The sequence below is a fragment of the Muntiacus reevesi genome, chromosome 18 (genome assembly GCF_963930625.1).
Source record: "Muntiacus reevesi chromosome 18, mMunRee1.1, whole genome shotgun sequence".
Taxonomy (NCBI): Eukaryota; Metazoa; Chordata; class Mammalia; order Artiodactyla; family Cervidae; genus Muntiacus; species Muntiacus reevesi.
In genome coordinates this window covers 35591765-35605904 of record NC_089266.1, presented here as the reverse complement: position 1 = coordinate 35605904, position 14140 = coordinate 35591765, and the positions used below count along the sequence as shown (strand labels likewise).

Below are 14140 nucleotides of genomic sequence, written 5' to 3'. Positions count from 1 at the left end.
CCCTCCAGCGCCCTCTAGTGGCAAAGGCCTTCCTGATTCTCAGACACAAGTTTTTATTTCTTTCTCACATAAACATCCAGACATGAGCTGGCTGTCAGCAGACAGCCCACAGGCCAAATCCAGCTCATGACCAGTTTGTTTTAAAAGCCCACAAGCTAAGAATCACTTTTATATTTTTAGATGTAAAAAAGCAGGGGGGAAAAAAAAGAAGCATGGCTCACAAAGCCTGAAATGTTTACTTCTGGTGGCCTTACAGGAAAAGTTTGCCAAGCCCTGGTCTCAGGGACAGCTGAGTTTAGTTTCACCAGATACTTCAAGGACCTCTTCTCCATCCCCTAGACTAGGATGGGTTTGCCTGCATGGTTGATGCTGGATCATTACTGTATCCACATTCCAGCTCCTAGGAAGAGTGAAGTAACAGCAGTTTCCTTTTCACCAGGTGTTACAGAAGGTGCCCCAACTGAATCTTGGTGAAGATTCAGTTACACTGCCACATCCACCTACCACTGGAAAACACCTCCAGCTGGGTGACAGTTTGACCAATTAAAACCCAAGGTGAAGAAGAGAATCAATTTAGAAAGACAACTTGCAGTGCTCTACCCCATGGAACATCTCCCCACTTTTGCAACCTGGTGCTGCAGGTTGACTGGGGAAGGAGTGTCCTGGTCCCAGAAATGGCAGAATAGGATCAGGGAAGCAGAGGATGACTCACACTTGGGAGTCAAGGGAGCAGAGTGTGGATTACAGTCCTCCTGTGACCAAAGTTTCAGTTGGTTCCCACCATAGCTCAGCTCAGAGAATGGGGACGTACCCAGCAGATCAGGGTTAAGGAAAAGTTTGTCTCCTTTCTTGAAGACTTTTTGGGTAATCTTCGGAAGCTGACCCAGACCTTCGCTCACTCCAATGTATAACCACACTTTTTAGCAAAAGGTGTCAAATGATCAACTCTGCAGGCCCCCTGCCCTCAATCCCCACCACATCTGTCGTCTTAGTCCCTCCAGCAGCCTCAGATGATAGTGCTTTCTTCTTTCTGAAACCAAACCTGCCGTCTGTACGTTAAGTCTGTCCTTCCCCACTGCTGCTAAGTTAAATTTTAATATTTAGTTATTAGATAATTATCTTAATAGGCCTGGTTGTAAGTCGGAAGGCACCAGGGGGACAGCAAGTGAACGTCTGGGAACAGCGTAAAAAATCCCACCTTGAAATGTGAAACATCCTCACGAACGACCTGAGAACGACACCGGCTCAGGTCCCAGGTGGTGGGCGCCCCTGGACTTGACTTGGGGGTCAGCGTAGTGCAGCGGCCCACGCTCACTCCGGGCCCTCAGACCTCTCGCCCCACAGGTCACCAGCAAAAACGCAACTCGGGCCTCGGCCAATCAGCGCGGCGTGCCCCCCGCCCTGCCCGCCAGGGGGCGCACGGAGGAGGGTTGCCCGGCTTCCGAGCGCGGCCCCAGCTGCAAGGCTCGCGCCCTGACTCGATGCAGCTCCTTCCTCTTGATTCCGGAGGCAGTGGCGGTCGAGCACCTTCGATGACTTCTTAAAGGTTTGGAGGTGCCGGCAAAGTTGGGTCCACCGATAGAAACACTGCCTGTAAAGCGTGGTACAAATAAGTAGAACATCAGCGTTCTCGTCGGCGGCGCAGCAGGAGAGATGAGAGTCGCGGCCGAGTCCCCGTGAGAAGCCCGGAGCTGGAGACAGGGACGTGGCAGGGTCGGCCAGGGGCTGGGGAAGGGTGAGCTCGCGTCCTGGGTGGCCTTGTCGGCCGGCGCTCCCCAGCTGTCAGGGAGGAGGCGGGCTTCCTGCCCCATGGGAGAACCGAAGCATTCTCTCCTACTTCCACTCCGCGGCGCTGAATGCTGCTGCAGAGTTCAGGTCTCCACCAGCCTCGTGGCACGCAGCCCCCGCGCAGCCCACAGGTCCAGTCGCGTCGTAGGCGCTCAGCCTGAGGTTGATGAATGTCCAAGGACCCACCTTATTGAAGCTCTGCCCTCAGGTTATCAACAGAATCGCCTCCCACTTCCCACTTGATTTTACTGAGGCTCCAACTCCCGTCCATTTTCAGGGGTTCACCCGAGGGCACAGTCTTGGCATAGCTTCATCTCCAAAGCGGAGGGAATATGATAAGGGAGAGGTTATTGCGGATTACTTGGTAATTTGTGTTATAAGTACACGTTTGATTTCAAAACGTGTAAGGGACTACAGGAGTTCAAAGATGGGTTTCAGATGGTCCATGAATTCCCTGAATTTGCATGCACATTTTTCTAGGCAGAATTTTCTGGAGTTTCAAAGATCCCAGACCCAACAACCTGAGGCCAGGAGTGCCTTAGACCAGGAGTCACTTAAAAGAACATATTAAAACAAAACATAAACAAACACCAGCCCAGAAATCTCAGTAACATTTAAAAATAAAAAGAACCATTCAGATGATGGGGGAGGGGTTGCTTTTATTTTTTTTGCCCGCTCAGCTTGTGGGATCCTAGTTCCCCCACCAGGTATTGAACCGTGCCCTCAGGCAGTGAAAGCATGGAGTCCTAGCCACTGGCCCACCACGAAATTCCAATCCAGAATATCTTACATTAAGTTGTTAATCGTGAAAAACTATATCTATCTAGATAAAGAAAGTAGGTAACATTTACCGTGTTATGAAAGATTGAGGATCTCATCAAGCAAAGCAGATCAAGGACAGTGAACAGCATAGCAAAAATGGAAGGTACTACAGCACATGTTGGTGAAATTTATAGGCTGTATAGTACTAAGGAACTTTATAGGATGGCAAGAACCTGGCAAAACTTTTTTTTTTCTGCCCTGCTAGGCAGGTGAGATCTTAGTTCCTCAACAGGGATGCAAACTGTGCCCCCCTGCAGTACAAGCAAGGAGTCTTAACCACTGGACCACCAGGAAAGCCCCAAAGTCATATTAAGACCATAGTGTAACAATGGATGTTGGAATGCCCATTAGAAAGGCATCAAATCAATAGAATTGTAAAGAAATACTTTATTTACACAAGGTGTTAGAATACCAATAAAACTGTTTAATTAGGAAAGGGTGAAAATATACATGGACATAGCTGCAAAAATCCTGAAGGGTATTTCTGGGTATTTTAGTAGGTCTTTGAGATTGTGAGGCCTGGTATTTTTAATGGATCTAACATTAAGAAAACAGTCTTTTTTTTCCTCTACAGAATCCTACTTGCACTAGATTATGACTACCAGTCATAATTATGTTATGGTCAGATTTTGGCTCCCAAGTAAATTGAGGGGGAGGGGGCAAACAAGGAAGAGAGGAGTCTTTCTGAGCTAGCTGGATGAGAGGTGGTAAAGGCAGGAAGTGAGGTTACAGGAAATGTTGTATATAAGAGGGTGGAAATAATTTCATTCACCAGAATTTCTCTTGGGAAAACACTAATGTATGTTGGCAGGTTCTCCTATCCTTAACATTAGGATCAAGCACAACAAAAATTGGTCACAATATTGCATCTAATGTTCCAATAGTATATTTAACTGAAGGGCTTTTTTTTTCTATTTGCTAAGCAGTGGGTTTAAGAAAGTAATGGAGCTGGAGGTGGGGGTTGCTCATTATCTGGCAAGAAAAAAGCTTAAGTGATAAACCTGAGAGGCAAGGACAAAGAGAAAATTTTTCAGTGGCAGTTTGTCCAAGGGAACTCTGAGAACAAAATGTCTAACAGGACATGAACCTCCTTCTCCACTTCTTACACACCAAAATGTTCAGTAAAGCTAGTATTACTCATGGGTATGTTTGTGTGAAGGGATCCTTTGTGGGGAGCGTAAAGAGGTGCTGAGTTCTATATTAAGGGCTGGCAAGGGGTGTATGTGCCAATAAAATATTCAAACACAGGAATCAGAAGTTAAGGGAATGGGCGACATCCAGGTTTCATGTGAGAAAGATATGTTTGGGTATAATTCAATTTGAGCTTGAGCAATGAAAAAAAGGAATGAGAGCACACTGCACTTGTAATCACCTATGGAAAGAGGTAAGTTAAAGAAATGCCAAAGTCTATTAGAGAAAGAGGTATCTGGAAGGATGTGGAAACTGTGTAATCAATCGTCTTATTTTTACAGCCCTTTTCTCAAGCCAAGGGCATGAGCCTGGAGGGACACATATTGGGACACAAGAGTAAACCCACTTGATGGGTTTGGGCTGGCCAATTATGTTTCCAAGAACATGATTTAAATCAGTGATATTCAAATTCATGTAGTAATTAATAGAAAATGTACAAAGAATTTTGAATAAGGCAGTAATGCACCCACCTACCCAGAGTACAGCACAGTGTCTCGGAGCACAGCTCAGGGCTCGAGTCTTGGCTCCAGCACTTACGAGCTGTGTGATCATGAGCTTGATCATGCGATCAAGTTACCTGACATCTCCCCTGCCCCTCACCTTTCAAATTGGGCTAGAGTACCCAGATCACTGATGGTTATACAACTCTATAAACTAAAGCGCATTCAACTGAACACTTAGAACAGGAGAATTTTATGGTATGTAAATTATACCACAGTAAAGTTGTTTTGTCTGTTTTTAAAAAAAGAGGACCCACATCATAGGGAGGTTGTAAAAAATAAAAATGTAAACTGTCTAGCATTGTTCTGACACTCAGTAAAAATTCAATAAATACTAGTGATTAGTATTAGTGTAATAAAGAGATTAAAGAATAAAACACTGAAGATACATAAAGTTAAATTTTTAAAAAAGAGTTCAGGAATTCTTGGGCTGGTTGAAACTTGAGATCATTTAGTTCAACTCCCCTTATTTTACAGATGAGGAAACTAAGGATCAGCAGGTGAAGTGCCTTATTCAGGGTCTAGTTCTTAGACCAAACCCCAAGCCTGCTGGATTCTCATTAGTGCAATTCCCACTACTTCAGAAAGATTGCCTCAGAAACACTGACACATGAAAAATTGAGGATGTGTTTCCTTGGAGGAAAAAGAAACACATAGGAGAACACAGAAAACACATGTAGAGATATTGAAGAAAGAGAATTCCAAGGTCAAGGGCAAACGGAGAAGAGGCTATCACATTCTGGTCCATGAACCAAGGCCCCCAACAGTGGTCATGAGAGCTTAAGTGCTTTGGCAAGGCAGGGGCCCTGGTCAGTCAGGTGAACCTGCTCATCACTGTGGCCTGGTGCCTGCTGACAATGAAGCTGCACAGTCCTCTTTGAGCTTCTTCCTGACACAGGATCTGTCAGCAGCAGCAGCAGCAGGAACTGGGGCCAAAAGTGAACGCAGCAGAGTTCTTGGGAGCAGTCAGTCTGAGCGGCTGTGAAAGAGCTGCTTCTAATGTTGAGTGGCCTGGCCTCATTTGTTTATCCCCTGGCCTTGCTAATCAGCCCCTCTGGATTCTGAGGGCCTTCACTTATGATCCTATAAATTGCCTGTCAGTTTCCTCCATCAGGGCACCTCTTCAAATCACGGAGGAAGTCCTAGATGGAAGATGACCCAAGTTTCCTGCTTCTTCATTAGTATTGCCATCTTCTAAGGAAACTTGATAGAGAGTTTGGAACATTTTGAAGCTAATAAAGCTTACTAAATCCCAATGCTAAACAGTGGAAAAGACAGAGAGGTATGTCTCCTAGGCCATGACTTTAACATTTCAGGGGTTAATATTCAAAGGGTCAACTCTGCCATTCCTAGGAGGTGGTGGAATCAGGTTCCTCCGTTTTTCCTGAATAGTAGCAATTTGGGCTAGATGACTGGTGCAGACCCCTAATGTTATGTGATCCACTAGGGGGTAAGGAGAAAGGGGAGGAAAAAGGAAAGAGGAGAATTAAGGCCTGAAACAGCTTTTATGATTTAACTCAGTACAGTGAAACTTCTCAATGAATAGTTCATAAAAGTGCCTCATCCTTTTTTGTCTAGCTGCTTAAATAAAAATCAGTACAAGGACAGGGGAGGTTCTGCCCATTCATCTGATCTAACTCGAGGTGCAGATTAAGAACACAAAGTCTGACTTCAGTTTTTCCCTCAGAAGGCTTTCCTATTTCGCAGATCATTCCATACAGTGGACACTTTGATGTCGGAGGAGGTGAGAGCTCCGACTGAAGGTCTTCTGGCATTCTTGGCACTCATAAGGCTTCTCTCCCGTGTGAATTCTCTGATGTATGACAAGTTGGGAATGCTGGCTGAATGTCTTCTCACATTCATTACATTCATAAGGTTTCTCTCCAATGTGGATTTTCTGGTGGAGGAGCAGCTCAGAGTTGTCCCAAAAGGTTCTGGCACATTCATTACACTGATGAGGTTTCTCTCCAGTATGAATTCTCTGGTGGACAATAAGGTGAGAGGTCCGTCTAAAAGCCTTCCCACACTCAAAGCACTCATAGGGTTTCTCTCCGGTGTGAATTCTCTCGTGTCTAAGAAGTTCCGAGTTCCCCCTAAAGGCCTTTCCACATTCCTTACAAACGTAGGGTTTCTCACCAGTATGAATTCTAATATGCCTGATTATCTCTGAGTTCTGGCCAAAAGTTTTCCCACATTCATTACATTCATACGGTTTGTCTCCTGTGTGAATTCTTTGATGCCGGATGAGCTCAGAACTCTGCCCAAAGCCTTTCCCACACTCATTACATAGATAGGGTTTTTCTCCAGTATGAATTTTCTGGTGTCTAATAAGGCCTGAGCTATGTTTGAAGGCTTTGCCACACTCATTGCATTCATGATATCTTTCTTCAGTATGAATTCTCTGATGCTGAATAAGCTGTGAGCTAACCCTAAAGGTCTTCCCACATTCATTACATTCATATGGTTTCTCCCCAGTGTGGATTCTCTGATGTAGGATAAGGGCTGAATTCTGACTGAAGGCTTTACCACATTCTTCACATTTATAAGGTCTCTCTCCAGTGTGAATTCTATGATGGTGGATGAGATGTGAACTCTGAATGAAGGCCTTTCCACATTCATTACAGGCAAAGGGCTTCTCTCCAGCATGAATTCTCAGGTGCCTTCGAAGGCTTGAGTTAGTTCCAAATGTTTTTCCACATTCTTTGCATTCAAAGGGTTTCTCTCCACTATGAACTCTCATATGCTGAATAAGATGTGAGTTCTGATTAAAGGCTTTCCCGCATTCTTTGCATGTATGAGGCTTTTCTCCCACAGAATTTCTGTGTGTTTTGTTAGGTCCTAAATTCTCTATGAAATTCTGGTCAGAAGTAGCAAATGTGTTAACTGCCTCTACTGTGGTGTCTCCCTGACGTGTGAGCAGGTTTGAGCCAAGTCTGCAGACTCGCTCACTCTCATCCTTCTCCTGATCTTTCTCACTGGAGGGTGATTTCTTAAAGATAATCAACTCTGATGCAAAGTCTCTCTCCTCAGACGACTTCTGCCTCAGAATCTTTTCTGTGGACTCTCCGGAATGCCCCTCCAATATGTCTTCTTCACACACTGCTCCAAACTCACGACCCTGGCACACCACCTTTGGAAGTTTTTCTTCCATTTTTTCTAAAAATGCCCCATGTGGCTGAGATTCTTCAGAAATTTCTTCCTTGAGAATTACCTCCTTGTTCTCAGTCCCCATCTCACAATCTGAAATGAGAGAAGTAAGTCTGTGAAGTGGCTGTATCACAGCTAAATGAAGCCCATGCTAGGAAGTAGGGAGCTCGACAGGGTTCTGACAGCACTCTCTGTATCTGGTGAGATTATAGGATGCTATGGAAAAGAAGAAAAAGATTCCGGATTATGGTGGACATGCTACACAAATAGCAGACGCTGACTGAACAGAGTGAGAGGAATGATCAGAGGAAGAGATTTAAGGCTAGAGACAGGAAATGGATGGTAAGAAGATGCTGATGAAAGCTCCATAATATTAACAATGAGTTGGGACAGAACCTGAGGTTGGTAAGAAAAACATTTAAGGAAACTTGTAGCCATATTAACAGATAATATATGGAGAAGGTTGGGAGAAGGGACAAAAGTGACTAATATGACTCTGGAGTTTATAGAGGAAGTAACCAGAAATGAGTAGCAAGAAGGGCTATCTTTAGCCCAGTGCTGTGGTGTTCACCAGCTCTACAGAACAGGGAATTGTATATGTTGTAGGGGTCACCCACTCAGAAGGTTAACATAACTTAGCTACAATGGGCACAGAAGGAACCACGCTTGACTCCCTTATATTTGGATGAAGTAAGGTTCTAGTTTAATTTTCTCCAGATGGTTACTAAACTGTATCAATACCTAATATTCCCTACTAATTTGAAATGCCTCCTATACCACAGTCTAAAATTCCATATATATATATCTGGGTCAATGTCCAGGCTCCTTTCAGTTCTCCTGATCTGTCTATTCCTTCTCTAATACCAAACTGTTCGACCTACTGTAGCTTAAAAAGTTTTAATATGTTAGAGAAAGTTCTCTTTGTCTTCTTTTACAAAAACTTCCTATCTATTCTATTTTTCCAAATGAATTTTAGTATAATTTTGTAAAATTTCCAAACTTACCCTGATGCTTTTGTATCTATCACATCTCTGTATGTCTTTTAGTGAGTTTTTCTTATATTTTCTAACTGGTTGTTATTATATATATGTTTGCAATGTTGTTTTATTTATGAGTATTATAATTGGTCCCTTTATGTAATTTTCTTAGCACTTTTATAAATCTAAAAGCCTGTATTTTTAAAAAGACTTCTAAAACGCTATGGCAAGGATTTTTAGTTGTCTATCCCTCTTCCTCACCTCATCAACAAAAGAATAATGAATTTACTAATGTAGCAACAAGGCTACCTAAGGAAATGTATTCTCTAGCCTTCTTTGCAGCTAGATTTGGTGACATCACCAACTTCTGGCCAACAAGACAGTAAAATGCAAATGAAAGCACAAGGGACTTCTGGGATATCTACTTAAAGGTAAGGATACATTTCTTCACCCTCCTTGGGGCTGTGCCTGGGGCATTAGGTGACAGCTGGAGTGCCACCTCAGACCATGCGTTCAACAGCACGCCCTGGACCAGAGCAGGAAGGACCCTTGGGTCCCTGGTGACTCTGTAAAGCTGCCAGACCAGCCCTGGAATGCCTGTCTCTAGATTTCTTTTATCTAAGAGAGAAATGAGGTTTTTTTTCCTTGCTTAAGTCATTATGGTTTTTTTATTTATGAAGTCAAACTTGCTACTAACAGGTACAATAGCTCCAGAGATTTGGCAAGGGTAATAGTAGTAGTGTGAATGAAGAGGAAAGAGACTAGAGAAATGTTTGAGAAAACAAATCCTCTAAGACTTGGGGTACAATTGAATACAGGCATGAGGTAGGTATAATCAGGTGGAGAGTGGTACCACCAAGGTTGGGAATATTGAGGAATAGCTAGTTTAGGAGGGAAGATGACAAGTGAGCTCTGTTTTGGACAAGATGAGTTTCAACACATCCATACAGAAGTATCAAAGAATCAGCCAAAACATATTGGTCTAAAGCTTACAGCAGTCAAGACAAGAGATACAGACTTGACTGTACTCAGCATAGGCAGTAATGAATACAATGTGAGAACTGTCAGATACTGAAGACAGAAACCTAGAAAGCCAAAGCCAACATTCAAGAGTACTCCAGTTAAATTCCATGTTCACTCCAGATCCTTCAACTTTTCTCCACCCTGCTCTCTGCCCCAGAAGGCTAACCTACACAGCACTCACCAACAGGCCCTCTGGCTTCCAGCTGTGTTTTACCAATAGGGAGCCCCAACAGGAGGCTGAAAGGAGTGAGGAGAGTGAGGTCGGAGTATTTATCCTCCTGGTTCCTTCCTATGAGGTCTCCTTGAGCTCCTGGTGCCCTTCAACTGAAGCTCATTACTCGTCTCAAGGAGTCTGTCCTACCCAACTGTCTCATGTGGGTTCCAGAACCTCTCCTACCTCTTATCTCTCCTGATCTAGGGCTGGTGACTATGCTACTGCCAGTCCCAGGTTCCTCAACACCCTTCCCACACCCACACGTTTTACAACTAACTTCTTTGCAAATAAACCCTACTTAAATTATCCTAATTTGATCGACGTACCTGTTTCCTGTTAGGACCCTAGTGATAAAGGGGTAGTGAGAGGAATATAAACCCTCCAGGAAGAGAAAGAAGGGTTAATGAAGTAGAAGTACCAGAATACAGAGGCATAGAGGTCACCAAGGCCATGGCAGAGGGGACAACAAGGCATCACAGGCAGCTGATAGATCCAGGAGGATAAGAACTGGGAAACGCCTGCCGAGTAGTTACAGGTGACACGTGCGAACAGAGTCCGTGGAATGACAGCAGCAGAAACCAGGTGGCAGTGGACTCATTAGTAAATTTGCTGCTTCTTTCAGAAAATTTAGATGAAAGGAGAGGACCAAGATGGGCACTAGTGCAAAAGGCCAAAGAAAATCAAAGAAGGATTTTCTCCAATGGGAGAGAGTTGAATATGCTTATGTTAGAAAGGATGGTGCCAGTATAGAGAAAGCTTAAGAGGGAAGAAAAGATGAGATTAGTGAAAGATTCTCAGAGGCAGAAGAGACTGGGAAAGGGGAAAGGGGGGATTTTGGGGGTGCCCTTTGTACTGTCCTTTTTCTCTGCCCAGCCTCCAGTCATCCACAGGATCATACCCTGCGGCCTCCCGAGTCACTCAGGGGTGCAGCCCTGGTAAGCTCCCTCCCCTGACACCTGGAAGGAACCTGATCTACTGGAATCATAAAGTCTTGGAAGCTCTTTCTGCTACCCCTAAAAATGAACTGGAATCTTCTTCAACGTTCCCCCACCCAGTGCCTTCTCTAATTTTCCCATGGAAAAAAGGTAGATACTCAAAACCTGGATTTCCCCTTTCCATTGAAGTTTTTGAAAATTATAGATAATGTGTACCTATATAACTGTAAGAATTCATCATAGAGAATTTAGCTCTCTTTTTCAACCATGGTACTATTTGAGTTAGAAAGTGCTGTCTTAAATAAATTTCTCTCTAATGCTCATCCAAGAACAAGTTCCACAAGCTGGTAATTCAGTCCCTGTCTACTTCTGACCCCTCTCTGGCCTTTACTTTTCACCACCATCTCTCCTATAGTTACTTCTTTTTATCATCTAGCTCCTTACAAAATCAGCATTCATAAAACTCACATCTGTCTCACACCATATGGAAAATCATGTGTTCACAGAAAAACAAGACACAAGACATAGAAGTTAGGCATGTATATCTATCCCCAACTTCAACATCTGGTTCGAAATTCTAATCCAGAAAGTCTTCCCCAATTAAATTTTGCCCCCTCTGATTATTTTTACTTTGCATTCCACCAGTGCCACAATACTAATGCCATTTGTTAAATATTGTTTTGTTTTATAGACGCCTTCTCATGTATAAATAAAACCATCCCTCCTTTCTTTTTTTTTTCTTTTGGCCACACTTGGAGGCATGTAGGATCTCAGTTTCCAACCAAAACTGGAACCCATGGACCCTGTAGTGGAAGTTTGAAGTCTTAACCGCTGAACTGCTGCAGAAGTCCCAAAGTCATCCTCCTTTTGACTGATTTTCCCAGAGGAACAGACACACATTAGACCTTGTTCTCATGTGGAAACACTCCACTACTCATAGCACAAATTCAAATTTCCAAACATAATTTCCTATGTTTCTCAATTCTTCACTTTTCTAAATTTAAAGTGAGTTTTTTCTGGAGAGAGAGAAGATGGACGTGCCATCTCAGAAGTAGGCTGAGCACTCTTAGTCCTCAGTTTGGGGGCTGACAAGCGTCTGGCTGGGTCTCCCAAGTTCAGAACAGAGTTTTCAACTCTGCAGATCTGTATTTCTTTTAATGCACTCAGAAATCCTCATTCACAAAATAATGATGCATAAACCAAATATCCACCAACTTATTAACCACGAGAAATGAAACTTTTAAAGGACCATACTGCCTACATGAGAAGCCACATAAAACTCAAAAAATTGTTCAGTGGGCTTGCAATCATAGCAGGAAGGTTTTTGTGTGTTTGTTTAATAAACGATCCTTAAATAATGATTCTTGGCCTGGGATTAGGTTAGATGCAGAAAAGTCAACTAGAAAAACCTCTGATAATACTAACTTCCAGGTCCCACCTCAGATCTCTTAGAGTCAGAATCTCCAGGGATAGGCTAAGTCATCTGTTTTCTTCTTTAGACCATAAGCAAGGATGTTGTATTCATCTTGACATTCCCAGTGCCTAACATATTTCGGGTACCTGGTAAATACAGAAGGCATCTGTGTACATGTCTTGTCTACACCAGGAATCTGTGGTAGCCAGGAGGAAGAACTGGGCATTTCACTCATTTCTATATCTCAAGAGCCTAGATCGGGGGCCTGACACATTGCTGATGTCAGTAACTAGCTGTAAAAAGAAGCTCCTTTAAAGGACTGTTATCTTCTTTTCCTCTGCTGTCTCCCTGTTCCCACAATCAGCAAGGCTCTATTAACTCTGCACTCAAACCCACCTCCTTTCCACAAATAACCCTTCTAAGCCAATATCCCGTCTGCCGTCCTGGGCATAAGCTGCCAGGAGGGCTGGAGTTTTTGACAATGCCCGCCATTTCGTCCCCGCAGTTTACTTGGGGATGGAATATCTGAGGAAACCACAGCTCCCATTGGTCCCCACGTCAGGACCGAGGAAGGGGGTGTCCCTGCTGCTCTCGTCTGGCGACTGACAGGCAGGGAACCAGGGCGAAGACGGGCCCTGGCCGCGTCCAGGGTTTGTGCAGATGGGGACCCGGTGGGGGCTTGGGGGACCATAATGTCCAAGGTCATACATCGAATCCGGGTCTGGTAGGGGCCTAAACGTCGAGTTTCCGCCGGGCTCGCAGGCCAGGGGTTCGGGACCCCAGCGCCCTCCGCCCCCCGCCGGGACGGGATGAGGTCTCACCTCAGGCAGCTACCGCCCCACACTCGCTCCGGTCGGGCTCCCCAAGCTTCTCCGCGCGCTCGCTCAGAACCCGCAGCTGTTGTCTTGGTTTCACGGGCGACGGGCATCGGCCACTTCCGGTACCCAGGCAGCACTCCAGCCAATCAGCACGCGCCGCACTCCCGGGAGGAACAGGTGGTCGGCTGGCGGGCGACTCCTCACCTTTTCCAGGCTTGCTTTGCCCCGGTTCTCGCCCGCACACGAGCCCCACCTCGCCGCTGCCTTCCACACCAGCTCCCTGAAATGGTCTTTTGCGCCTGGCAATGCCCACTTCTGCCCGAGGATCACCGACAAGCTGGGTCCTCCGAGTTTCCTAGAACGGCTCCAGGGATAGCACTTCCGCCCTGGAACCGGCCGCTCTGCACGCTGATGTCGCTCCCCAAGCATTGATCTGGACTCAAGAAATTGAAAGTTGGCTTCACTTTCTTCCCGGGCAGAGACTATGTCCTTAACGTCCCCATCTGCATCCCTTATCCCGTCACTCCCTTCGCTGACTCCACGAATCTGGTAAACACAGACACCCTACAGCCTAGGAACAGGCCGGTCACCTGCTGGGGGCAAAGGAAGACCCACTCTTGAGGTCAAGGAAGGCTTACTGGAGGGAGTGATGTTTAGGCTGAAATTTGAAGGTTGAGCGGGAATTACCTGGGTTAAGAATGAAGGGGACGGTGGTTCAGGCAGTGGGAACGGCATTCTACCATAACCTCCTTATTTTTTGAATAGCTTGGTAGTTCTCAACTCAGCACCTGTGGACTTGTTACTTTCTCCACCACAACTATTGAAGCCCGCGCGCCCTAGAGCCTCTGCTCTACAACAAGAGAAGCTACCACAATGAGAAGCTGGAGTACAGCAACTGGAGAGTAGCCCCATCGCCACAACTAGAGAAAAGCCCATGCAGCAATGGAAGACCCAGCACAGTCAAAAATAAATTAAAAAAAAAAAATTCTTCCAAAAGTGTGGTGTCTGAATCTGCAGCAACTGGAATGATGGTTAGAAATGCAAACTCTCAGACCCCACCCACAGATCTCCTGAATCAGAAACTGAGGTTAGAGCTCAACAATCTGTGTTTTAACCAGCCCTTCAGTTCTGATGCACTCTAAAATTTGGGTGTCACTGGTCCAGATGTTCAGTTCAGTCACTCAGTCTTGTCTGACTCTTTGCGACCCCATGAATCGCAGCACGCCAGGCTTCCCCATCCATCAGCAACTTCTGGAGCTTACTCAAGCTCATGTCCATTGAGTCGGTGATGCCATCCAACCATCTCATCCT

The 14140-nt window shown here is 45.0% G+C and overlaps 1 protein-coding gene across 1 annotated transcript; it reads right to left on the bottom strand.

Moving 5' to 3' along the window:
• Positions 1-125: 125 nt before the first annotated feature.
• On the bottom strand, positions 126-12956 carry ZFP3 (ZFP3 zinc finger protein). Its single transcript, XM_065910753.1, has 2 exons — positions 12833-12956; positions 126-7541 (listed from the first exon to the last, which is right to left on the bottom strand). Exon 2 carries the CDS (start codon positions 7531-7533, stop codon positions 6010-6012), a length of 1524 nt encoding a protein of 507 aa, XP_065766825.1. The 5' UTR covers positions 7534-7541; positions 12833-12956; the 3' UTR covers positions 126-6009.
• Positions 12957-14140: the final 1184 nt, after the last annotated feature.

What these genes read in the sequence shown, in the direction of transcription:
- ZFP3 (XM_065910753.1), bottom strand. Translation starts at nt 7,533, where the DNA reads ATGGGGACTGAGAACAAGGAGGTAATTCTCAAGGAAGAAATTTCTGAA.